Consider the following 26,589-nt stretch of genomic DNA (forward strand, 5'->3'; position numbering starts at 1 on the left):
TTTTTAATCCTGCACTGACTTTTCTGGAAGAGAATCCGCCATAAATGCATTCCATTTTTTCATTTCCACACTCTCCACATTTAATGCTGTCACTGTCATCTTCACTGCAATCTGCTTCTCTCTCACCCCACTTCTGTGCAAAATAAAAACCAAAAAATGCAAAACGCACACCCTCATTAAGACCCTCCCCTTTCATTGTTTGTGCAAGTTCTTCGCCTCAATGATGATGCAACTTCTCAATGCCACAGCACACGCATTTATTGCTTGTCTCAGCTTGAAACTCGCTGATCATACTTGCAAGCAAGCCCCCATCCAATAGCAATGCCACCTCAAATCAACTTTTCAATTTTTCAACATCTCCAACTCCTTCACTATTTATTTGTCCTCGAGTGCCTTCTGGGGTGTTTCTGTAGTGTTGGAAATATAGGAAGGAGTTGTCCACAGGTGTGGACTTAAAAGGGTTCTCTAAGTTTGTTGCTTCTGATATATTTACTTTGTTGATGTGCTGTGGTGTGTTTTTTTGTTGAGAGTTTGAAAAGAATGGGAAGGACACCATGTTGTGACAAGAAGGGTTTGAAGAAGGGACCTTGGACAGCTGAAGAGGATGAAATTCTTGCTAGTTATATCAAGAAAAATGGTGGCCATGGAAGCTGGCGTTCTCTTCCAAGGATGGCAGGTTTTGCTCTTTTGCTGGTACTTTGCTTAGTATTTGTTTCTGTTCAAATCAGCTAAACTAAACTTCAACAACCACTTTAGTTTCAACCTGTCTTTCTAATGATATATATACATATACTCATTTCTTGAAAAAGCCTTTTTTTATTGGTGCTAAATACATACTATAACATAACTTTTTTTCATTAAAATCAGTTTTAATCCTTGTTTCCTAGTGGTTTGAATGGTTTTTTTTGTCCTTCTACATTTCTATGGCCATATTCACATTCTTGGTATATGCTGCTATGATAGCATTACCCATACCCATGTAACAACTATTGAACAAGTGAAGTGAAGCTATACCTCTTGACTCCTTTTTACCTTTTCCCCTACTCTTTTTTTTCAAGTTCTTAAATGTGAAAAGGCAGGAATATAAATAGGCAAGTAATTAAGTGCAAGAGAAATTTAATGCTGTACTAGGAGCATTCTATATCATGTTTACATTACCCTTTTTTTCATGTTATGCTATGATCCTTTTTTTTCTCTGTTCTTTTCTGTCTGTATCCTAATCCTGACCAAAACTTGTGCTACCTTTTGACTTCATTTGATTTCTTTGCGGATTTACAAGCCACATGCCCCATGACTCCTCTACTTTGGACACTTTTCCTCACAAATCTTTGTTCTTTTTTTTTCATAGCCTTGTGAAACAAGTGTAACAATGTTTAAGCATTCATTCTGTTTTCCATGATCTTCATGTTTCCATATGTTATGAGATACTTTTTATTTTCAGGTCTTCTTCGTTGTGGCAAGAGTTGCAGGCTTAGGTGGACAAACTACCTCAGACCTGACATCAAGCGTGGTCCCTTTACTCAAGAGGAAGAAAAACTAGTCATACAGCTTCATGGCATCCTAGGAAATAGGTAAACAGTTTATTGACCTTTATATTTCTGTTTTTTCAATACTTCTATATAAATAGATTTTTAAAAGGGAAACAAAGTAAATCTTATTTTAAATACTTCCTATACAAATATTAATAAACAAACGGTCAAAATATGATGACAAACAAACAAATCTTAAACCAAACATATAGCAATTTGGATTTTTGTGAGTTTGGAAACAAGGATGGGTAGAAGTTACACTCAACTCAACTGATTTCAAGCACAAAATTGGAATTCCCGCCATGATATATCCACAAAACAAAGACACAACGGTGTTAATATATTTTTACCTTTACTTATTAACCTTTTTCTCTCCACTCAAAATTTCAACTTTTCTGTCTTCTCAAGATCCACTCATTTTTGTGACTGTGAAAGACCTTCTAGATCTCCCTCAAGAATATCTTTGCAATAGTTCATAATAAAGCATAGATTGTTTGGTTAATTACTATATTTAAGTACATAAAAACTTCCGGTTTGTTCTCTGAACTACTGAATCAGTTAAGTTCTTACTTTGAATTCACTTGAGAACACAATTTTGAACAAATTTTCAGGTGGGCTGCAATAGCCTCACAATTACCAGGAAGAACAGACAATGAGATAAAGAACTTGTGGAACACCCACTTGAAGAAGCGTCTTAAAAGCATGGGACTTGACCCTAGAACCCACGAGCCATTGGCCTCATCTCCATCTTACCCCTTCCACAAGGCACATGCATCTGTTTCCACACGCCACATGGCTCAGTGGGAGAGTGCTAGGCTTGAAGCTGAGGCCAGGCTCTCAAATGAGTCAACAAGGTTCAGCCAGAACACCACCAATCCTAATTCAGATGCCAAAACCACTGACTCTGACTACTTTCTCCGCATTTGGAACTCTGAGGTTGGAGAGGCATTTCGCAATGTTGTTGTTCAACACAAAGCTGATGACAACAAAATCACCACTACAAGCTCCTGCCCCAGTCCCCTCTCTGCAGGGTCATCTTCCAACAAATGTGAGTCAATTGCAACAAATGCAGATTTGGCTTCTATTGCACAAGAAATTACGCCCTCTAACTTTGTGAAACAAGAGCTGGAGTGGAGGACTCGTGGATCTGATTCTTCAAGCTCTAATGACATGGAGGATTCATCAGACACTGCTTTGCAGCTCCTGTTAGATTTTCCTATAAACAATGATATGAGCTTCTTAGAAGGAAACTCTTTTATGTGTCCACTTTAGTGCATTTGCATGAATTATAGGGTCTTCTACCTTTTGGTTTGGTGTTTTGTAATATTGCTGTCTGTATAAGCATTTGAACAAGTAGGAGAATGACATGAGTTGGAAATTAGCTAAATATGATCACTATTATAGGTGAGGCATTATTGTGGATTTTTTACAAGTCTTAGTATGAATATAGTAAATGTTAATCACATGTCTTGACTTTTACTATGATCATGTTTTGAATGTTTGTCAGATTTCAGTACACAAAACCACATTAACAATAGCAAATAGGAAAAGTAGTCACAAAATTGGCAATTGTAATCCCTGGCTCAAAAGATTCTAAACTGAACTCTTCATGATACTTTATGATGAGGTCTGGTGTGATCCAAACTTGAAACCTGTGAAATTCTTATTAACTCCACTTTGAGGGCATTCCTCTCCCTTGAAATTTCTTCACTTTTCCTTTTTCTCTATATTACAACACTTGCATGTAATTGTATAGTACAAGAGGTTTAAGGGTAAAGAAAGAAAAAAGGCTTTGGATAACAATAATATCCAAGACACCCTGGTCCTCACTCACCCCTATGCTATGTATCATTTAGAATCTGTCTTACTTAGGTATATATATATATATATATATATATATATATATATATATATATATATATATATATATATATGGAGCATTCATTTTGGACAACCCAACCAAACAGCTCTTCTTAGCCACAACCTTTTCACTTTTCATTACACCCTAACATGACCAACAAGGAGGAAAAAGATCACAGTTAACAAAATGGAAAAAATTCAGAAACCAATATTACTTAGGGTTAATGAAGGACTGAATTCACCATAATCAGATTAATATAAGCTAAATACTTTTTGGATCTAAGATTGATTGTTTTGTTGTTTTTAGACTATAGTCAGCATTTACAATAGAAAATATTGTTATCCAAAGACAATAAAGTTTTAATTTTAAATATTTAATATATATATATATATATATATTTTATTTTATTTTATTTCCATTCACAAGGATGGATTTTTTTTCACCCTTTTATTACATATTATGGTATAGAATAAGTTTATTTTGACCATTATAAAATTTATAATATTTATTATTGGATATCATATTATAATATCTAATTTATTTTTTAAACGTATGCTTATTGATTGACAATAGGTAGGGTGAGAAAAAAAAATCTTGCTCCATCCCATTTAAGAAAGGATTAGTGAACTTGCTCCCCAAAATTTAAAATAAAACAGTATAGAAAACTAATTTAAAAGATAAATTTAGTTAAAAGCTTAACATATTTCAATATTTTACTCTAAATTTATTAATATTACAGATATTACATTTATAAAATAAATTGACAAGACAAGTGAACTGGTATTTTAAATTTTCTATAGCATTAAAATCTTAAAAAGAATCGTAAACCCAAATAATTAATAAAAAATTATTCTTTTTTGTAAATTAGAGCCTAACCACATTGTCAATCCACTTTGAATTTTTTTTTTTCATTTTAATATTATATTTTAAGATATTATAATCATCACATTAATTAGCATAATAAAATTTACGTCATATTTTTAAGTTATTTTAATATACTATATAATATAATAGCAGTAAAACACACTATATATGTATGATAATAAAAAATTACTTGCTACTTAAACATAACTTACGTTAGATTTGCACGCAAGATATTTACGCTGTAAATTTTAAGTTCTTCTTAACCGTATTAAAAGAGGTTAGTTATAATAGATTTTTCAACTTCATTAAAAAATAAAAGATGTGTAATACCTTTTTAATTATAAGTAATTCATTTATTAAACAGGTTTCCTTTGAAGTGGGTAATGAGTCACCATTTTTTAGAAAGGACAACTGGAGAGCAAAATTGATGAGAAATGAGCAAAGCTTTTTTCAGTGATTTTTTTTTTAACTTTAAGTTTAACTCAAACTTATAAAATTAGAGGTGATATTTACGCTCACTTAGCTATTATGAAATGTTATTATCTGTACTTCATGAGATCTTCAAGCTGAAATTGTCTGGTGTATGAGACTATATATTTATGGATGATCTGATAGGAGATTACATGATAAGCTCGACAAACTCTCATTAGAATAAATTCTAAATGACTCAGGTACCATATTAAAAAATAAACATTAAACCTAACTCAACTTTATAAAATCGACTTACAAGGTAATGTTTGCACTCACTCCTATATTATGAAATATCTTGTAGTTGAGATCTCCAACATTTTGTTGTTGAAATTTTATACCGATTAATTCTTTTTTTTTCTTCTTTTTGGAGTTGTGAGTTCTATGATTGGTCTATAGTTGTTATTTGGATCTAAAACTTTTACAGAGTCCATTATTAATTGCAAGACGGGTGAAGGAGGAAGAGGAAAAGAGATCCAGTTTTTCTGAAGTCATTTGTCATAATTTTCCAACAAACTTTAAACTCTTGTTTTTAAGGATATGTAAAGAATGGTTGTGTGTACTTTGCTTTTAAATTCTAGTCACTGTAAGTTACTGTGATGATCCAATGGGCAATAGTGATAGAAAAGAATGAATAGAGAAAGGGAAAACAGCATTACATTGAACATTTCACCCCAAGCAAGATGATAAAAACAAGAGGCATTTACAAAATTTTGTTCTTTTTTAGAACAATCATTGCTCATATAACCTTGAGAACAAGAGAGGTGAAACTAATACAAATTATGTCACACCAAAAGGCATAACAATAAATTAAAAGCAGCCTATGGTCTTCTTTGGAGTGGTTCCTGTTGCACGGTATCTTGCACCAATTTCCTCTGCCTTCAGAACCTCTTCACCACGCTTGGCTTCAATCGTTGCCCTCTTCTCCTCTGCTTGCTTGTGAATTAAAGCCATCTTGTTTTTCATCTTTTCACTTTGTTCTGCTTTCTTTTTCTCCAGTTCTTCCTGCTCACACAAGAAGTTGTTCAAAGCTATATTATTCAGCACAAGCACTATACTTCTATGTTCATTTGGATCTACTTTTAATCTCTCAACTTCACCAAACCAGTTGAGTAAAACGACATTTGCAATATACCATATACTTTGGTTATATCTCTAGTTAATATAGAATATATTTTTAAGCTATCTTCAAAGACAACAAAAATCCTTAGACAGGTATAGAATAATAGCATGCTCATGCATCCTATTGCTTTTCATGCAGGGAACGTATACCTTGCATCTTCCCTAACATATCAAATTTATTATACTGTTTGATGTAAAGAAAAGAACAGTTTCTTCAGTCCAACCATGTTACTACATAGCATGTATATGTGAGAAATGCATCACATTAAACTATATACTGAACATGAAAATCAAGTATTACCTCTATTTTTTTCAACTCAGCTTCAAGAATTGCCATCTTGCGGCTTTCCCAAGCAGCAACCGCTGAGAGATGTTTTTCAGCTCTGTTAACAGATCAAATGATGTCTCGAGTTTAGGTGAGTTTGTATAGGAAATATGTAATAGGGTCAATGAAATGTCATATTATTATCATCAGTATCATTCTATATAGATTACTCTACTGCAAAATCAACTTTAACATTTTAGTTTGCCCAAACACTCAGCTAATTGTTACAACTTTCGCATTTTGTAGCCTAAATGACGTGATTTTTAACTTTGCAATGAGTTTCTAAACACACATTTAGTTTTAACTTTTCAAAATGAAGATTCACCCTTCTTTGAGGCATATGCATAAACTGTTAAAATACATAGAAGTCTTACCTGTTGTCTGCTTTGGCCTTTTCACTCTCTTCCCATGCCTTCACATAGGACAACTTTTTCTCTTTCTCGACTTCTGCCCGAGCGATATCTGTTCATAACATAAGTGAATAGCTTAGAAATTAATAAACCTCGTTCAGAAAAAAAAGTGATTGGTGAATCAGCATCTTCTAACATGAAAGTTTTAAATAGTGATTTGCATAGTTATATAGTATAATTTAGTCATGTGTGTAGTTAATGTTGAATCTCCAACAATAATAAATTGAAGGGTTAACACTTACCTCTATCAAGAGACCCTCTCCAGCTTTGCTGGTTTGCAGGAACTACTGGTTCTGTTGAACCAAGAAAATGACAGGAAATTGGTAAAGCAAACAAATTTTATGAAAGGAACTAACTCAATCAAAAGATGAGTGTGAAAAACATGATATTATTGGAAATGGCATAGTGGTATGATGCATGAGCATGTTATATTTGTGTACATGCACCAATATCTCTCAACAGAAATATCAGCTTTGAAAGCAGAATCCACCTTCTACCTCTCTTTTTCTTATTGGTAACACTAATAATAATTTAGCATGAAGTTTTTTTTTTTTTTTTTTTGATCAGCACGAAGTATGAACGGTCATCAGAGAATGAAAATATGAACAGGAACAGGTGCAATGCAAAACTCACTCTCGGGTACAACAAGTATAGCTTTCGACTCTTCTGCTCCAGAAGCTTCCTTTGCAACGGCATCGTGGGAGGGCACTTCAGCCACAACCGGAGCCACCTCGGGCACAACCGGAGCCACCTCAGGCACAACCGGAGCCTCCTGAGCCACAACCGGAGTCACCTCAGCCACAACCAGAGCATGGGCAGCTTCGGGCTTCGATTGCAGCTCTTCCATCGCCGTTGCTTGGATTGGAGCGTTGAATTAAGAAACAGAGTTAGAAATGAAAACAGAGTGAGAGATGAAAACAGAGGAAGTTATTATTTATAGTTTGCAAAAGTTCCAAGAAAGAAGGGTGGAGCCTTGAATAAGTCCTTTAACTAATTTGTAGCTTAGAAATGATTGACCTCATAGATGTTAACATTAGACACAATTAGACATTAGAATGGTAACAAAATTAGTCAAACCCCTCCAAGATACCTAAATTTCTCAACCAATCTTCTCTCATGCATTTTATTTAGAGTTACTATATTTTTACAACAACATACAAATATTCCATCTAATAAATTATTATATTAATTTTATATTTGATCATTTATATTATAATTAAATAACTTATTTTTGAATGTTATAATATTTTACATATTTGGAGTTGGGTTCGACATATTTTTAAGATTGAGATTTTTATGATAATTTCAGTTATTAAAGACAGATAAAAACTTATTCAAATAATTTCCTTACTACAAGTATTTAGAAGATTTAAAGTTTGTACTATAAATAAAAATTAATTTTCCTTATATTACGGAAACAAAAAAAATTAATCCTTGAATACAAGGCTTATATAACATTTTAATAAAAAATTATAATTACCTAAATTTTAAAATACAACCTAAAATTATCTTAACAATTTAAAAATATACATTCATAAATTTATATTTATCTTTCTACTTAACTTGAATTAAGTTAGTTAATTGACGAATTCAGATAATACATATATACAAATTTATTTATCATCTTATTTTGTGATGTATAACAAATTACTAAAAGAGAATTTTTCTATGTCCACAAATTAAATATATCAAAAGAATATTAAAGCTAATATATAAAAGAATTAGTGTTTGTGGAACCCACATGATATTGACTGATTTTTACAATTTGATGGTTTGATATATATAGTGGAATATCATGCTTGCCCACCCAAGTTTTCATACTAATTTTATATGATTAATGATATGCATATCTTCTATTTTTTTTTACACTTTATTTTACTTTTATTACTTGAAGATAGAATGGAACAGATGTTGAGCTAAATATTAGTTTATACAATGTTTATTTCAAATTCCAAAACAATTTTGACCCATCTAAAACTTAACTCATGTTTTCATCAACTTCTATTCATAAAAATAATTATGTTTCAGTTTTATAAAATTTGAAAAAATATATAATTATTTCATCAAAAATAGATTAGACTCTCATCCACTTTACCATTTTATTTGTTTCAAAGTGCAGCAAAGCTTGAATGGAAAAAAAAAATATTAAAAAAATTAACAAGGAACTAAAACATTTTAAAAGCACAAAAAATAGACCAATTTTATGTGCTAAGTTTTCCGTATAATTATAAAAAATATTTGAAAATTAACACATAATTAATTATATACTCATATAATTGATCACATATTTAAATATAAATAATTTGGAGAATATTTTATTAATATTTATGAATAATTGATTATATGATGTTTTTTAATAAAATTAATTAGATAAACAATATTTACATTTTTATTAAAATAAAATAAATAAAAATATTTTTATTTTATTAGTTTATGAAATAATTTACTTTAATTTATTATTTTTAATTTTTTTTCAAAATTTTATAATATTTTTATTTTAACTTATATTCCAAATATACTAATTTCTAAAAACTAATTATCCATCAACCAAATTACTCTTAAAATGTTTATTCATTTTGTTTTGTTTTTCTTTAATTAAAGAATCTCATTTTTTTTTTCTTTTTCTATTGCATTGCTTCCCAGTTTTTAATCCAAGAGTCACCACTAGCTTAGGAAGAAAAAGGGAACATTGATTACGGAAGCTAATGTTTAAATATTATTGAATGTTATTATTTTTATTAAATTTAATTATAAATTATTATATACAATATTTTTTAGTTCTTATTATATTAGTCTAAAAGTCACGTTTAGAATGATTTCTAATTAATTATCAATATACACCATTATAATAAAAAGTATTAGAATTTACATACAAGGGCTTGGAGATCCATATGAACAAGAATAATATGATTTTTGTGGACACAGTATTGAAATTGTATGTAAAAAGAATATTTCTAATCTACAAGCTAGTATGTAAAGATAGCATAAGGTTCAACATCTTCAGTTTTTCTATAGCCTATAAATCTTAGCTGTTTGGTGCAGTATAAATGCTTCGGAGTTCAAAAAACTTTTCTTCAAAAATGTTAAAAAAGCATAACTAAAAGTTGACAAACAAATTAAAAAATATATAACAAGTAACTTAGTGAATTGAAAATATTAAGTAAATGAAACTAATTAAATTAGTTGCTAAATAAAAAATAACATTGTACTAGTACAGCCGGACAGTCACCTTGACTCGTCAGTATTTCAGACAATCTGACCACTCATTCACGATACCAAAGTCAGCAAGGTGGCACGTGGCCGACCGACTCATAACGACACTCATGAGTTGACCAAGTCAACAAGGTTAACCCGTAATTAAAGGTTATTTAACGCAACCCTAAACACGAACCAATCCCCTAATCTGGTCCACCAACGAATGTTCATTAAGGTACTATAAATAGCACAAATTTCAAGAATCAGGTACGTCATTATCTACAGTGCTCTGACAACCAGAATCGAGTCCTTTACTGACTTGATCGTCGGAATGTCTTCTGCAGGTACCATCCGAACTTGTGTTCCCGAGCGACTGCAAGAGGAGAGACGAGAAAAGAAGGAAGAGCAATAAGAGAAGAGGATCGAAGACTGAAGTGACCGACCGACAGGATGCATCGAGCAATAATTCTCTAGGTCATTACCGGAACGAGAACAAACATAAATACCATAAAATTATTCTAATAAAATAAGAATAAAAATTAATGAAGTTTCTACCGTATCTAGACATTTCAAAGTGTATCAGTGTCTTTCTCAAGTAAATTAATGGGTTATACAAGTGTTGAGTTTGAAAGTTTAATGTACTGAAATTATAACAATCAAAATATTGTAAATTACTAAAAAAAGTATTACTTCTATGGAACTAATATAATTTTTTTAGCCAATAAGATAAAATAAAAGTTTTATCTCACCAATTTCATAATTTGTAAGACATTCAAATATGTTGAATTTGAATTGATCTATTTTAAATATGTTAGAATTTGAATTGATCTTATTTTAAATTGTTTTATTTTTTAAATGTTTTGTTTCTAAGACAATTTAAATTTAGTGAATTTTAATTTTTTTATAAAATATTTCAATTGTCATTGAATTTAAAAATTATTTAAATATCAAATAGTTGTTAAAAATTTAAAAATATCATTATTGATAATTTTCTTAGTAGATCTTGATTGGTGTTATTTTTTTTTATCAAAAATTCACTACAAGAAAATCCTTAAATAACAACTAATTTAGAGAAAGAAAAATTAGTTATTATATAAACTAAGTTAGATATTATTTTATAAATTAAAAAGTTATTAGTATATAAAGTAGTTTCTACTATCAATAAAAGTTTATAAAATAGTTTTTAAATTTGAATCTATCATTAGCTCCCGAGAATATTATCTATTATTAACTACTTTACATTATAAATTAATTACTTATTTAATTAAATACTAATTTAGAATATAAAGTAGTTAGTAGCTAAAACTTTGTTAGTTAATATTAAATACCAATTTAAAAACTACTTAATAAATTTTAATTAATAATAGAAATTAATTTAGATACCAATAGTTTTTAAGTTTATAAATAGTATCTAACTTATTCAATATAATGACTAATTATTTTTTGTCTCTAAATTAGTTGTTATTTAATGATATTTTTTTGTAGTGGTTCTTTGAGATTTTCTATTTCATATTTTCAAAAAAAATCCTCAATTTACATTAAACAAAATTATTTTCAAGTTATGAAATGTTAGATTGGACTAAACCCAAATAAAATAGCATTGAGTTGGGCTCATGGAAAGTCAGGTTGAGTCAACTCGGGTCAAATTCAATCCAAATCAATTTAGGTCCCCAACAAGTCGAGTGGCTTAGACTAAGGTCGAGCTAAGTTGACTTGAGTCCAAATTAAGTTGAGTCAGGACAAACCCATATTCAATTGAGTTGTGGAAGGTCCACATTCATTTGAGTCCGGACCAACCGCGTTTAATTGAGTTGGGTTAGGCTCAGGTCAGTCCTAGTTCGATCAAGACCAGATCAAGCCTAACTCAATCAAAACCAAGTTAAGCTTGGTCGAGTTGAATCTATTTGAGCCCATATCAAGTTGAGTCCGCTGCAACTTGATCAAATAAAGTTGGATTAGGGACGATTGAGTTTAGTTGACTGGGATCAAGGTCGAGCCAAGTTGGCTCGGGTCTGGTCAAGCCAAGTTGGCATGGGCTCATGTCGAGTCAAATCTACCCTATTCTAAGTCAAGTCAAGTCGAGGCGGAATCACGTTCTACCGAAGGCAGTTTCTTCCTGCACCCCTAATTTTTCTTCCTGCACCCCCACAAGGTTGCGTAAAGACAAAAGTGTCCCTATATAAATTGTACATTTTTTTTTTGTATTCCGGATTATGAAATCCGGTAAATTTTTGGATTGGCGCTTCCGGTAAATTTTCGGATTGGCGCATTCGGTAATCTTCAGGATTGATGCTTCCGGTAGTACATGAATGATAGTGTTAATCCAAAATAAAAAAATGCAAAACATCCATAAGTGAAAAAACCATTCCGGATTCGCCAATTCGTAATTCAAAACATGCATTCCGGATTCAGAAATCCATAATTGAAAAAAATCATTTCGGATCCACCAATCCGTAATAGAAATTAGGCTTCCAGATTCAGCAATCCGGAAATCAATAATTTATGCAAACTTTGCTTCCAGAACACCCCCTCATTCGGAATGCAACATGATTCACTTCCGGATTGATGAATCCGTAGCACACTCCCAAATCTCAAAATTGTGGGGGTCAGTTTCGGAATTTACAAAATTGTGGGGGTGCAGGAAGAAACTGCCTCTACCGAGTTGAGCTAAGTCTATGACGAGTCAAGTTTTATTGTGTCTAGCTCGGGTTGGGCCTAGGTGGACCGAGACAAATGGGTCAAGTTTGGCCAAGTTGAGTTGGACTCATGTTAGGCCGAGACATCATGTCGGAGCCATGTTAAACTAAGTTGGATGAATCACAAGTCAAGTCGAGTCGAGTTTATCTTAACCTAGGTTGAACCAAATCAACTTAAACTAAGTTCAATCCAAACTAAAATGACCAAAATATGAATTTGAGAATATGAATAATTTCAAATTCCTACTTTTTAATTGAAATTTGAAATTCTTTAATCTTAATTAATCCAATTACTCTAATAAATTTTTTGAATTTCTATTTTTTCAAAATTTCTTACCTAAACATATTTTCTCATAAATCATTTCAAATTCTTCAAAAAGAAATCCCTATCTAAAGAAAGGTTACAGATTTTTTTTTACCAAAAATAGCTTTACTAAAGGAACGTGGCAAGGTTGAAATTGGTTGTGACAAAAAGAGTGAGATCCATGAGAGAAAAAGAGAATTTTTTTTCTTGCAAGGAATGCAAAGTCCTCCTAATTTATCAAATTCTAAAAATATAACTGCTCTTTGTGGATTTAATTTTTTCTTTTGGATTATTCTGGATGTAACTCTTTCATCATCTTAAATATGAAAATTTTCTTTTCTTAGCGAGTTAAATGTAAAAAAGTTGGATTCAAGAATAGTTGGAATGAGGTTTATTTATTTTTATATATATTGTTGAAATGGTCAGTGTTTTTCACTCCACACAATAAGTTTACCTCCACAAATTAAGGCAAAGATTTCCCATCCTTTGCTTAATATTTTGAGGTCTCTAATCACTTGCCAACCATTTACCATTGCATTCAAATACGTTATAATCTGATATAAATAACTTTGGTAAGACAAATCAAAGACTTTATTCAATCCCCATTTGTCTGAGGTGCAAGGTAATGAGTGCTGTTCTCTCTTGTTGAACTTCTCTTTAATCCTCTGATCTTGGATTAAGGGAAAAGCACAAACACCAGCCAGAAAATTCCTGAGCCTTGTTTTGCATCATTCTTGAGGAGGAAAGCCAAAATGTCATTCACAGGAACTCTTGATAAATGCAAGGCTTGTGATAAGACTGTTTATGTGGTTGACTTGTTAACTCTTGAAGGTACTCCTTACCATAAGAACTGCTTCAGATGCAGTCACTGCAAGGGATGCCTCACGGTATATACTCTTCTTTTACACCATTTCTTCTTCATCTTTCATGGAATATATGCCTCACGCCATAAACATGTTTTCTAAATATGCTTCTTATCTCTCATTGTCATTGTGTTTCAATATGCATTTAATAGTTTTTTTGGTAACCATGTAATTAGCATGAAGCATCCTACAATGCAATTATGCCCTCAAAATCATATAGAATAGAAGCATGCAATTACTGAGCTAATTAAGTGCATGAAATGAACTACATGACATTATTGAATTCCATAGAAACTAGTTTTGATCTTGGATTCCTGGTGCTAGAATTTAAATTCTATGATGACATAACTGGCCAAGCTTGTACTTTGATATGAACTGATTCAAGAAAAAACAATTTATGTAGTTTAAACTTGTTCTAAAATTTGGTGCCAATGGTGCAATTTTATTTTTGGTCAGATGAGTACATACTCTTCAATGGATGGTGTCCTCTACTGCAAGCCACACTTTGAACAGCTTTTCAAGGAATCTGGCAATTTCAGCAAGAACTTTCAGACAGGTAATATGTTACCATCTTCTGTTCAGCACTTTTTTTAGCCACAATCTCATTCAGTGCAAATTCATTTTCACCTGTAACATTCTACTGGTTTGTCTAACATGCTATGCTTTTTTACATGATTGTAATTGCGGCACAGCAAGGTCTTCGGATAAACAAAATGAGGTGGTACGTTCACTATCCAGCCTGATATACTTGGAAATCACCATCACCATCATTATTAAGACCTTAGTTTTAATAAGCTCAAGGCATCAAAGAGCTATATAACTTTTTTTCTTTCAAATATTCTTGTGTGATTTGCTAACACGTCAATAACAATAATCTTCATTTTCAGAATAAGACCCCCAACCGACTCTCCTCCATGTTCAGTGGAACTCTAGACAAATGTTCAGTTTGCTCAAAAACTGTCTATCCTCTGGAAAAGGTATGTAGAATCGATCAGAAAACTCTTGATTATAATCCACAACCCTTCAACTGCTGAGCCTGAAGACTATCTCAATGAACAATTTGAAATAAGATTTGTTTTTCCATTACTATGTTGGACACAAAAGAAATGGCATAGTAGTCCTCAGTTCAGTTCCTTAAAGCATTGAGCCTGAAAGATGTGAATGCTGGTTGTGGTTGGCCTTCCTTGCTGAACAATCCACAATAAGATTTGTGTTTTGATTACTATCTTAAGACACATTTTAGTTTGTTTATTAAGCTTATTTCTCATTACCTAGATTAGAATTTTCCTTGAACTTGTTCTAGTTACAAATTTTTTGCTTTGCTGAACAGATGACACTGGAAGGGGAATGCTATCACAAGAATTGCTTTAGGTGTGCTCATGCAGGTTGCCACCTCACACATTCCTCCTATGCTGCCCTAGACGGTGTCCTCTACTGCAGGCACCATTTCCAACAGCTTTTCATGGAGAAAGGGAATTACCATCATGTACTCCAAGCTGCTGCAAACAGGAAGAATGCCACACCACCTCCTGAACCAGCTGAAGAAGAAGAGGCACCAAAGCCAGAAGAACCTGAAGAGGAAGAAACAGAAGAAAAGTCCTAAATGAAGCATAGGAAAAATGAGATGCTTCCTCCCTTTCTTTCAGGGATACTATATAGAAAGGTCTTTCTTTAGAGTGTTTGCACTTGGCTCACTCTCTTGTTTGGTTAAATTCCACTTTCTGACATTTTTTCACAAATTAGTTTATTGTAAGCTAATTTGAGAGGTTTATTTATGTATTTAAACAAAGAGTTTTTCACTACAAGATATTCTTTGTGGGAGGTTTTTCTCCTCTGTGATATCATATCATATCACTCCTATGTAATAATAACTTAAGGGACACAATCTAATATGGTTCACAATTTTTTCTACTCATTTTCACTTCTGTATCACAATTTTCTCTACTCATTTTCACTTCTGAATCTGTTTTGAAAAAACAATAAGAAACTAACTTAAGAATTGACAGAGAAGGTAGATCAGTCTATGCAAAAGAGAGATGTGATATGAAAATGAAGAAGGAGAAAGAAGAATGAAGAAGAAGAAGAAATAGAAGAAATAGAAGAAGAAGAAAAGAGAAAAAAAACTACCTTTAATGTTAAGTTTTAAGTTGAGTTAATGGAGATTACACTTGAACAACATTTATATTGGTTTGAATTCATTTATTTGATAATATTATTGATATAATTTTTCATAAAAGAATTTTATTCATCAAATATAAAAAATTAGATTTATCAATTCCCTTATTTAAATTGTTAATTATTCATTTATAACTTTTCAAAATACAATTCATTCTTTCATCAATATTATCAAAATTAATCCAATAAATTTTTTCATAACCAAATTATTCTTAAATTTGTTATTTAAATTTTTAAAATTATTTATTTAAATTTATTTTACAATTTTTTTAATATTTAAAAATGCATTATTTTTATAGATGGATTATCCATTCATAAAAAAATTCTTAATAAATAGATTTGATTGAATTTTGATCAAATAGATAAAAAAGCTAATTTTTTAGTTAAGTTTTTAATTAATTAAAATAAATAAATAAATTAAAATAAATTAATAATTTTTTATCTAATTTAGTGTAATCTATAATCATATAAAAGAAAGAAATAACATTAGTTCAATATATCAGTTTAGTAACTTATTTTCCAAATTTAATCTTGAAAAAATAATATTATTAATTTAATAACTCCTCTTATTATTTAATAACTTCCCTTTCTCTTAAAAAGTATCAACAATACATACTCTTATTCTCATTTTTTTTGTATTTTAATTAATCTTTGCAAATATTTTATTTATCGAATCTAAATTCAAATTTTCCTGATTTTATTTTACTTCCAAATTTTTTATCCATATTATATTTTTTTTACATAAAATTAAATATCAGAATAAAAATTTATAATAATATTTAAAAAATACAAATACATATATCTGATAAAATAAAAAATAAAAAATTATACTAACACTAAGCGGCCTGTATTTCTACTCGAATAATTTGTTTTATATAATCTATTTTTAATTTCATCGATTATTACTTGTTTTTCTCTTATAGTTTTTTTTTTTCTGAGTTGACGGTTATCATTTTCAATCATTCACATTATTTTTGTTTTAAATTAAATTCATTTTAAATTTTCTATTAATAATGGAAACAATCATATATCTTAATTTAAATTATTTAATTTACAAATGAAAAATATATTTTAGTTATCCGAAGAAAATTTTCAGGATAAATTTTATTCTACGACAATTTGTTTAAAGGTATATTTATTGTTAGTTTAAACAATAGTTCTTAAAACAAATATTGAATCATATATTTTAAATCACATTGAAATAGTGCGTAGGTTTGTTCTTCCAAACCCCAATGGCCGCCCCGGGCACAGAGGAAGCCGTTTGCTTGGCTAGCAACATCACACAATCACCAATGGAAAACGACGTCGAAAACAAGCTCAATAATCACACAGAACAGCAACAGCAAGATGAAGTTGAAAACGAAGAAGAAGAAGAAGGAGTTTGGAGTTCTTCGGATTCTGAAATCGGTGATGCGTTGGACTGGTTGGATTCGAGGGAGGAAGATGAAGGCTCCTCCTTTTCCCTTACTTCGTGGCGCCCCAATGCCCACGGTGGCCACCATCTCCATTCCTCCACACTTCAGCCTCTCGCCAACCGCAACCAAAAGTTCTCCCACCACATTCGAGCTTCACCCTTGGAGGTTTTCTTACATACCCTTTTGCTTTTTTTCATTCATAATTGCTAATAGCTGAATGGGTACCCCCTTATTCTCTCTAAAACATCAAAAGGGTAATTTTTTTATTCGTTTGTTCGTTGAAGTTTGGATTTTTTATGATTGTTCGTAAACCATGCTTAAGGGTTGGGTTTATCAGAAGGGCTATCCTGTAAAATGTGGTGAGTCAAGGTTTGAACCTTGACTGGTTAGAAGATGTGCCGATGTTTAGTGTTTGACAATTTCTGGAACAGGATTGTTCCAAAGGAGGATACTTGCCGGGTGTAAAATTGCTAATTCCGTTTTTTGAAGTTTGGGATAAATTTAGAGTATTTAGTGGGTGAACGTGATTCCCTCGTTGTAGCTTTTTTCGTGCCTGTTAGTGTTTGTTGTTCATTTTGTTATCTATTAAAGATTTTTTTTTAAAATTGTGAGCCTGGTGGGCTTAACTTCTTACTTCTGTTTTATTGACTCTTTTGTGTTCCTTTAATATGGACTAGTTTGAATTTGAAGTTGTGTGGTGAATAGTGTGTTTTGGAGTTCTGCGGGGTATGTTTGTTTGGTTCTAGTTTTAAAATAGGTGGTTGGTGGTGCAGGAGTGGGAAGGGAGGATGGATGTTGGCATGTCTAATTCTGTGACGACAGCAATTCGTGGAAGTGTTAGAGACATGGCCATTGGGAAGACTAAAACTACTGAGAAAGCAGACCGAGCAACTGTTGAACAGGTGAGTAATGGTGATTTCATGAAATGTGGCACCTAAATTGAGCCTTGTTCTTTTGTTGTTGTTGATTCCTTTTTTACAATTATTATTATGCAAGTAACTCTAAAGTTTCCTCCAGGCAATTGATCCAAGAACGCGCATGGTTTTATTCAAGATGTTGAACAGAGGTGTCTTTCATGATATAAATGGATGCATTTCAACTGGGAAGGAAGTACGTGATATGCCTGGAGCTTTTATTTACTTTTTTTTTCTCAATCTTACGGTTTAGGTTCTATTCTATGATGGTAACATGGTTTGGATCATTGATTATGTGATGTTAAGCTGTTTCTTACGCTGTTGTTTTCTAACAGGCTAATGTTTATCATGCAACTAAATCTGATGGTCAAGAACTTGCAATTAAAATATACAAAACATCTGTTCTGGTATTTAAGTAAGTACAGCAGATATTAGCCTTTTCAGATTCTTCTGTTACTGTAAATTATTTTGAAGGCTGAAATGTTAAGAAGGAACTATATAGGCAACAATACCTTTGTTTTCTGTCTTTTAAAGAGAAAACTAGGATTTGTATTTAAGTGAACTTGTTGTATTGTTTTTGTCTATTCTCTCTGTTTACCTATATAATATATTGTTGAAGAATTATAAAAAGCTCTGCGCTAGGGACTATTGATACTTTATAGATAGATGTTCTTTTAATATATTCATTAGATACACATAGCACAAATGCAGCTTGTAATATATTTCTGCTACATTGACTTGAAACAGTTTCTTGATTCAAAGTTATTTTATTTTATGGACTGAGTTCTATGATCTTATGATATCAGGGATAGAGATAGATATGTGCAAGGAGACTTCCGGTTTAGAAATGGATATTGCAAGCATAATCCCAGGAAGATGGTAAAAACATGGGCAGAGAAAGAAATGAGGAATCTTATGAGGTTTGCATTTGTCCTTATTTCTTTCTCTTCTACTAAAATGCTTGTAAAAATCAAAGTACTTCCTCCAGCCTCTGAGTTTAAGCAAATCTCAGCTAATTTTTACTTCCAATGACTCTCTTTTATTCTTGATATCAAGTTCTAAGGAAGGATAAATTAGGAACAAATGTTATTTTTTAAATAAGATTAGTATAATTGAAAGTTACTAACTAACATTTTTAATTAGTGTGAATTTTTTTTTTTTTTGTTTATATCCAAGATAAAAAATGGTACAACGTACTCAATTAGACTGTCAAACTAGCAAGAGAAGGTGGATTACTTAAAGAAAGAATGAATATGTCATTGGGGTCATTGTTACTTAACCCTCGTATTTGTAAGCTATGATTTGAAGCACTATGGACCTTAGATGTATTCTGTGAGGGCTTTTACTTGGACCTGGAACTTGTGTAGTCATCCTTTTAGGTGCAAATTCTTTTATGAACTATGTATTTGTCCTAAAGGTATTAAGTTTTAATGTGCACTGAAGAGGCAATGTTTTGTACATCAGTTTTTGCCTTTACTACCTTTTTTTCTCTGTTGAAATGGCTTCTTTTTGTGTTTTTGTGGGTTTGTTTGATTGGTTGTTTCCAATTAAGAGAAACAAAAGTTTGATTACATGCTTTCTTGGGCTGTTTCTTTCTTTTACCTTGTCAATATTGAATGTCAGGCTTAAGGCAGCAGGAATTAGGTGTCCTACACCACATCTTCTGAGACTACATATTCTGGTTATGGAATTTATAGGTATTACCTTTGTTCTGAAATTCGAGAATATAATCTGATGTTACTGTGCTTAATGTGATTAGTGTTTATATGTGATCTGCTGCTCTCAATTATCTATTATTCTATAATTGATTATATGGAATATCAGTGTATAAGTCTCTACTGTTGATAATTTTTTTTTAAAAAAGAAGAATGAATGAAAAGTGTGATGAATAGTTTACTTGTTTTTTTACTAGTATTGAAGGTATAACTACTTGAAGTTACCTCAGCATTTAAAAATTTATTATTATTGATTATAGAAATTTCAATTTCTTGCTGCTCATATATCATCTGATTCTGGTAATGCAGACTACAATTTAGGTTAGAAAAAATAAATACAAAATGCAATTTTATTGAAGTTCTCTGGTTTTGTTGTTTTTTGAAGGAAAATCTGGATGGGCTGCCCCTCGTCTTAAAGACGCAGATTTATCTTCAGACAAGTTGCGGGAAGGCTATGTTGAGGTGTGTCTAATCACTACAGTATTCCTCTGATGCTATAATGATTTTGTACTTTGAAACGAGTGTCTTAAAACATTATGATGCTGGGATGCTATAATATAAGGTTTCTAGTTAGCATACTTGCCTAGAAGAGAAATGCCTGCTACACACTTTTTAAAACACTCTTTTGAGTGCATTCTATTAGGGGTTGAGATTAATTAGAAATCACTATTTTGTCTGTTCCACTCATTTAATGGTTATCATTCATGATTTTCTAGTTTTTATCTAATAAATTTGAACCAATAATATAGTGTGTTAAAAGGAATGTGTTGCTAGCATTCTTCTTGTCAAGTATGATTCTTAAAATACTGACTAACATGGTTAATGTATTAAATTTTTATAGTCTCTGGAGTGGAATTTCATCTAGGGATTCCTAACAGAAACATTTCTGCCACACATTTCTTATAGGTTTCGTTCTCAATAGAAACCAACACTTCTTTTTTAGGTTTCCAAGGGTGTGAAGGTTTATTCCATAAATCCAATTTTTTGGATTAAAATCATTTGAGTATTTCTTGTTTCAGATTATTGTTGCAATGCGGACATTGTATCAGAAATGCAAATTGGTGCATGGAGACCTGAGTGAATATAATATACTTTATTATGAGGTGAATAATCCCTTCTTCGGTTTATATTTCATTGATTAAATCTCAATCTGCCAATAGTCAATTCACATGTCCTTTTTTTTTACAGGGTCACTTGTATATTATTGATGTTTCTCAAGCTGTCGATCCTGAACATCCTCATGCCCTAGATTTTCTGCGTGAAGATTGTGTTCATGTATCTGTAAGTACTTCCAATTGTTATATGTAATTATAGATTCCTTGTCAACTTCATTGATTGATAAAGAGATATGGAAAGTGTGTGATTAAGTAGCTTCTTGGCCTGCAGGATTTCTTTAAAAAGCATGGTGTAGCGGTCATGACGATAAGAGAATTGTTTGATTTTATTGTTGATGCATCAATAGCTGATGATGGCGTGGACAGTTACTTGGAAGAGGTATTTGGCTTTGTTTTGTTATGGTTTATAATTACTGAACAACTTCAAAGAGATCTTCATGGTTTTTGGAATATTTCTAGATAAAACGAAAAATTTCGGCAAGAGGAGATGTATCTGTAGAGGACGAGATTGCAGACTCTGTATTTGTGCAGGTAACTTGCCTTTGTTATGTCAACTGTATTTTTTAATTATTATCCTTAACTGAAAAGCATGGTGAGAAAACTAAGAAGCTCTGTATGTTTGGTTGCCAAATAGTGAAGAAAGAGAAGTTTAGGTTAAATCTTCTACCCTTTTAAAAAGAAAAATAAGGGTGGAGGGAAATAAATGAGGGTTCTTCACAATTTTATTTAAACTCTCAAACAACAATTGTTATAGACTTTTCTCAGTTGGAGGGATTTTTGTTGAGAAGACAAGTTACGTTTATGGCCTAGCAACTGGTTCTAAATCTTAAATATTATTATTGTTGAAATATCATATTTGAATTTATGTGTGAGCAAAATCTAAGCCTGACCGTAGCATGCTTTTTTAGCTTGAGTAGCCTGTTTGTTTAAAACTGTCTTCAAACTCTGGGCTCTTGACCCTGTTGCTTATATAAAATTCACTCTTTATTCTTGTTGAACATCTCACATCGACTAGAGATAAGACATTTATAGTATATTAGTGGTTGCAAACCTAACTGATTTACTAATTCTTAATAATTCCTATGATTCCTTTTTTCATTTTCTTTCCAAAGAGTATGTGTGAGCTTGAGCTTGAATTTTACAAACACATTAATCTTTTCTATTCTTTCTTACATGTTTAATTTCTTGAACTCTTGTTACAGTCTTTCATTCCAAGGACACTTGATGATGTTAACAATGCTGAGGAGGATGTACAACGGATAGCAAGTGGGAAGGACACTAAAGATTTATACTACCAGACCATTACTGGACTTAAACATGCTCTATCATTAACTCAGTCTTCACAGCAGAAATCAAGTGCCACAAAAGATTTACCTATCATTTCTGACGATAAATCTAACAACATGGAGGAGGATGCTGAGAGTCAATCTGACGAGGACCAAGATGACGAAAGTGATTCTGAAGAGGATTCATCCTCAGAAAGTGAAGGCTTGGATCCTGCAGATAAAAAAGCTGCTAGAAAAGAGGCTAGGAAAGATAATAAGAAGAAGGTGAAGGAGGAGAAAAGAGAAGCACGTAAAACTAAAGTCCCTAAGGCTGTTAAGAAAAGAAAGAAAAAGATGGCTAAAGCACGCAAGACTAGATAGATAGTAGTTATATCTGTAATGTTTGATTTTATATACAACCTCTTACACCAGATGTTAAAAAGATGACCAATTTTGTTCACTCCTACTACCATCTATAAGGAGAGTTAAAAAGCACATGACATCAACTTTCTCATCGGCTTACTGCTTTCTTAGTATTCCACAGTTTTTCTAAAATGTGTCTGCATTACCTGCTTTTTTTCTACACTTGCTATTTTTACTACCTTGTTCCAAATAACACACCTAATCATCTTTAATGTTACAATGTCATTAACAAACTCTTCCTAATATAGACTCAAAATGATTATAATAATGTTAAAGAAATAAATTTTAAGTTTAACATAGAAAAAAAATATAAACATACAAGTAAAATTTAAAAAAAAAATAGTAAAATGAAAAGAGATATTTTATAGTCATTGAAAACATATGTAAACCTTAAAATTATTAATTATGTATGTATTTAATACAAGCATAATAGATACTATAAAATAAGACATACAAATATTATTTTATTAATTATATTATGAGGGCAAATAATATAGATTTTAAATTAGAGTATAATGTCGTATTTTTATTTAGAACAGGTTTTCTCCCTTATATAAAAAGATTAGAGACTAATCTTACTTGACATATTGTGATTATAGTTGACATTTACATTTTTTCTGCATGTAGTATCAACCTAACACAAGTTTCATCAACATAACTAATTTCCACAACATGTGAAAGTCATTTAAATGTAATTTCTCGATAATTAAATCACTTAATTTTTTGTTTTGTAAAATTTCTTTAATTTTTATTTAAACTTTAATAAGTATATTATTTTTAAAAATAGAAGATAAAAGTTTAATTTAACAAAATTATAAAAAATGAATGTCTTTAAAAATTAAAAATTATCTGAACTTTTATTTAAAACATGTGTCTGTTTATGTTTCGTCATAATACGACACAAACACGAAGATACGTATAATATCTAAAATGTAGGATACATGAACACATATCAATATTATATAATTATGAATTATATAAATTGACAATAAAAATTTATGTGCACAAGTATGTTTCAGATTATTTTTTGGAGCAGACATATTTTTCATGACTGATTCAAAATGATTTGTTTCTTACTTTTATAATCATAATAAAAATTTATACAATAAATTTGAGTCTTTAGAAAATTATTCCTTCTTAAAATTGTGTTAGAACCATACTAAAATTGTCAGAAATCCAACAAATACTTTTTGAATTGGACACTTTACATATACTGTCCTACAAGTGTCATACGAGTGTCGGTATCCAATATGAGTATCCGACACCAACACCACGCCATGTAAACTATTATTAATGTAATTGACTCACTACATGCAATAAGATAACATTGGAGTCCATTCTGCCTCTCATCTTTTCACCTTTGAAATGATTTCAACAGTAGTTTTCTGTAAAAAATTACATTCTAAATTTCTGCAAAAAGAAATTTTTAGAGTACGGAAATCTAGTAACATGGTTTCTCCAAGGCTAGGTGTAGAGAGAAAGAAGGGAAGAGTATATAAACCTCATACTTGAAGTTTGGTGTTGTTAATCAATCAACAAAACATGGTGAACCCAAATCTCATAACAGACCCTTCCACCATTTACAACCTTCTCAAATCCTACGCACTTTCCCCCTCAACCATCCTCAAAGCCCACCACCTCTTCCAGCAAGTCCACCGACCCACGTTGCCATTTTGGAACCTCATGATCCGTGGCTGGTCCCTCAGTGACCAACCCAGCGAAGCAATTCGCTTGTACAACCTCATGTATTACCAGGGCCTGTTGGGTGACAACCTTACCTACCCTTTTCTCTTAAAGGCCTGTTCTCGAGTCTCTCATGTTTCTTGCGGTACATCGCTTCATGGCCGCGTTTTGAAACTTGGGTTTGAGCCCCATCTATTTATTTCCAACGCCTTGATTAATATGTATGGCTCTTGTGGCCATTTGGATTTTGCTCGGAAGGTGTTTGATCAAATGCCTGAAAGGGACTTGGTTTCTTGGAACTCTTTGATTTGTGGGTATGGTCAATGTAAGAAGTTTAGGGAGGTGTTGGGTGTTTTCGAAGCAATGCGGGTGGCTGATGTGAAGGGAGATGCTGTGACGATGGTGAAAGTTGTTCTTGCATGCTCTGTTTTGGGTGAGTGGAGTGTTGCTGATGCCATGGTTGACTACATTGAGGAAAATAAAGTGGAAATGGATGTTTACTTGGGGAATACCCTGATTGATATGTATGGACGGCGCGGTTTGGTGCACCTGGCTAGTGGAGTTTTTGATCGAATGGAACGGAGAAATTTAGTTTCATGGAATACCATGATTATGGGTTATGGGAAAGTAGGAAACTTGGTTGCTGCTCGGGAGTTGTTTGACTCTATGCCGCAGAGAGATGTGATCTCATGGACTTCTATGATCACGGGTTACTCTCAAGCAAGCCAGTTTACGGAGGCAGTGAGGCTCTTCAAGGAAATGATGGAAGCTAAGGTGAAACCGGATGAAATAACGGTTGCCAGTGTGCTTTCTGCATGTGCTCATATTGGTTCACTTGATGTTGGGGAGGCTGTTCATGATTGCATACGGAAATATGATGTGAAAGCCGATGTTTATGTTGGCAATGCCTTGATAGATATGTACTGTAAATGTGGTGTGGTTGGGAAAGCATTGGAAGTGTTTAAAGAAATGAGGAAGAAAGACTCAGTGTCATGGACTTCGATCATTTCGGGCTTTGCAGTTAATGGCTTTGCAGATTCAGCACTTGATTATTTTTCACGGATGTTGAGGGAAGGTGTTTGGCCATCTCATGGTTCCTTTGTTGGAGTATTGCTAGCCTGTGCTCATGCTGGATTGGTTGACAAAGGATTGGAATATTTTGAAAGTATGGAAAAAGTTTATGGACTGAAACCAGAAATGAAACATTATGGATGTGTTGTTGATCTTTTGAGTCGCTCTGGGAATTTACAAAGGGCATATGAATTCATAAAAGAGATGCCTGTAACTCCAGATGTGGTAGTGTGGAGGATATTGCTAAGCGCTTCACAGGTTCATGGAAATGTTCCCTTGGCTGAGATTGCCACAAAGAAGCTTCTTGAACTGGATCCTTCTAATAGTGGTAACTATGTACTTTCCTCTAATACTTATGCGGGCTCCAATAGATGGGAAGATGTCGTTAAAATGAGAGGACTGATGGAGAAGAGTAATGTACAGAAGCCATCAGGTAGCAGTTCCATAGAAATAAATGGTTCAAACAGTTCTCAAGTTTCTTTTATGAAACATCAACATAATAGTGAATTAACTGTTGTCTAGAAATTCATTTTTTACTTCATAAATTGATTTCAGACAACATAAACCAAAGGACTGAAAATTTTGAATCTGACCTGATGGCCTGATCAACTTCAATTTCTCAAGCAAGTGACTTGATTCTAATTCTTATCTGTTGCCCTGGGGCACTATTTTGATTAGGCTTAGGTTTTCTTTTGTCTTGCTACAAGTTTTCTCTGCTTCACTAAATTATAGTGACAATAATTTAGAAATAATTAAGTAATTGGAGATTATTAGATTATTACAACTGTGTTTTTTTTACTTAGACGCATGGTCATATTCTCCATGCTCAACTTTGAATATTAATTATTTCTAAACTAATAAAAAAAGGTAAAATTACAAGTCAATCAAATAAAAAGGGACTATTTTGTTCACTGTATTATTATCAGAAGAAATGAATAAGAGAAAGAGTTTGTTTTCGGGAAAACTTTATTTCAGAAGCTATGTTATTAAAAACTTATTTAAAAAATTTATTCTATTACGCATTTAATGTATTTTGAAACTTGTTCAAAAAATTATGCTGTGAAATTTTTATTTCAAAATATATTTTATAAGTTTCAGAAAGCGTTTTTTGGAAATATGGAAAAATTTGAAAGGTTATTCTTAAGAATAAATAATCCACTGAAATTATCATTTTAA

At 31.9% G+C, this 26,589-nt stretch overlaps 5 protein-coding genes across 5 annotated transcripts; 4 read left to right on the forward strand and 1 right to left on the reverse strand.

Moving 5' to 3' along the window:
• The first annotated feature begins 199 nt into the window (after nt 1-199).
• LOC137826997 (transcription factor MYB17-like) lies at nt 200-3,064 on the forward strand. The gene is made up of 3 exons (XM_068633166.1): nt 200-676; nt 1,442-1,571; nt 2,141-3,064. Exons 1-3 carry the CDS (start codon nt 541-543, stop codon nt 2,799-2,801), a joined length of 927 nt encoding a protein of 308 aa, XP_068489267.1. The 5' UTR covers nt 200-540; the 3' UTR covers nt 2,802-3,064.
• Nucleotides 3,065-5,353: 2,289 nt separating this feature from the next.
• LOC137827206 (remorin-like) lies at nt 5,354-7,599 on the reverse strand. The gene is made up of 5 exons (XM_068633437.1): nt 7,213-7,599; nt 6,822-6,872; nt 6,544-6,631; nt 6,146-6,227; nt 5,354-5,727 (listed from the first exon to the last, which is right to left on the reverse strand). The coding sequence occupies exons 1-5, from the start codon at nt 7,424-7,426 to the stop codon at nt 5,533-5,535; spliced, it is 630 nt and encodes a 209-aa protein (XP_068489538.1). The 5' UTR covers nt 7,427-7,599; the 3' UTR covers nt 5,354-5,532.
• A 5,762-nt stretch (nt 7,600-13,361) lies between these two features.
• Nucleotides 13,362-15,527, forward strand: LOC137825561 (LIM domain-containing protein PLIM2c-like). Its single transcript, XM_068631255.1, has 5 exons — nt 13,362-13,661; nt 14,094-14,193; nt 14,330-14,358; nt 14,525-14,614; nt 14,968-15,527. The coding sequence occupies exons 1-5, from the start codon at nt 13,527-13,529 to the stop codon at nt 15,238-15,240; spliced, it is 627 nt and encodes a 208-aa protein (XP_068487356.1). The 5' UTR covers nt 13,362-13,526; the 3' UTR covers nt 15,241-15,527.
• Nucleotides 15,528-16,969: 1,442 nt separating this feature from the next.
• Nucleotides 16,970-22,791, forward strand: LOC137824101 (uncharacterized). The gene is made up of 12 exons (XM_068629558.1): nt 16,970-17,392; nt 18,001-18,129; nt 18,245-18,337; nt 18,477-18,556; nt 18,948-19,061; nt 19,765-19,838; nt 20,242-20,318; nt 20,876-20,959; nt 21,045-21,137; nt 21,243-21,350; nt 21,431-21,502; nt 22,174-22,791. Exons 1-12 carry the CDS (start codon nt 17,045-17,047, stop codon nt 22,615-22,617), a joined length of 1,716 nt encoding a protein of 571 aa, XP_068485659.1. The 5' UTR covers nt 16,970-17,044; the 3' UTR covers nt 22,618-22,791.
• A 1,200-nt stretch (nt 22,792-23,991) lies between these two features.
• On the forward strand, nt 23,992-26,059 carry LOC137824100 (pentatricopeptide repeat-containing protein At2g22410, mitochondrial-like). The gene has a single exon (XM_068629557.1). It carries the CDS (start codon nt 24,202-24,204, stop codon nt 25,933-25,935), a length of 1,734 nt encoding a protein of 577 aa, XP_068485658.1. The 5' UTR covers nt 23,992-24,201; the 3' UTR covers nt 25,936-26,059.
• The last annotated feature ends 530 nt before the right edge of the window (nt 26,060-26,589 follow it).

This window comes from Phaseolus vulgaris, chromosome 8, assembly GCF_000499845.2.
Source record: "Phaseolus vulgaris cultivar G19833 chromosome 8, P. vulgaris v2.0, whole genome shotgun sequence".
Taxonomy (NCBI): domain Eukaryota; kingdom Viridiplantae; phylum Streptophyta; class Magnoliopsida; order Fabales; family Fabaceae; genus Phaseolus; species Phaseolus vulgaris.

Coding starts and splice junctions, on each gene's coding strand:
- LOC137826997 (XM_068633166.1), top strand. CDS start 541: ATGGGAAGGACACCATGTTGTGACAAGAAGGGTTTGAAGAAGGGACCT. Junction 677..1,441: donor TTCTCTTCCAAGGATGGCAG/GTTTTGCTCTTT, acceptor TTTTATTTTCAG/GTCTTCTTCGTTGTGGCAAG. Junction 1,572..2,140: donor CATGGCATCCTAGGAAATAG/GTAAACAGTTTA, acceptor ACAAATTTTCAG/GTGGGCTGCAATAGCCTCAC.
- LOC137827206 (XM_068633437.1), bottom strand. CDS start 7,426: ATGGAAGAGCTGCAATCGAAGCCCGAAGCTGCCCATGCTCTGGTTGTG. Junction 6,873..7,212: donor TATACTTGTTGTACCCGAGA/GTGAGTTTTGCA, acceptor TTGGTTCAACAG/AACCAGTAGTTCCTGCAAAC. Junction 5,728..6,145: donor CTGAGTTGAAAAAAATAGAG/GTAATACTTGAT, acceptor TTGTGTGAGCAG/GAAGAACTGGAGAAAAAGAA.
- LOC137825561 (XM_068631255.1), top strand. CDS start 13,527: ATGTCATTCACAGGAACTCTTGATAAATGCAAGGCTTGTGATAAGACT. Junction 14,194..14,329: donor CAGCAAGAACTTTCAGACAG/GTAATATGTTAC, acceptor ATTGCGGCACAG/CAAGGTCTTCGGATAAACAA. Junction 14,359..14,524: donor CGGATAAACAAAATGAGGTG/GTACGTTCACTA, acceptor CTTCATTTTCAG/AATAAGACCCCCAACCGACT.
- LOC137824101 (XM_068629558.1), top strand. CDS start 17,045: ATGGCCGCCCCGGGCACAGAGGAAGCCGTTTGCTTGGCTAGCAACATC. Junction 18,130..18,244: donor ACCGAGCAACTGTTGAACAG/GTGAGTAATGGT, acceptor AGTTTCCTCCAG/GCAATTGATCCAAGAACGCG. Junction 18,338..18,476: donor GCATTTCAACTGGGAAGGAA/GTACGTGATATG, acceptor GTTTTCTAACAG/GCTAATGTTTATCATGCAAC.
- LOC137824100 (XM_068629557.1), top strand. CDS start 24,202: ATGGTGAACCCAAATCTCATAACAGACCCTTCCACCATTTACAACCTT.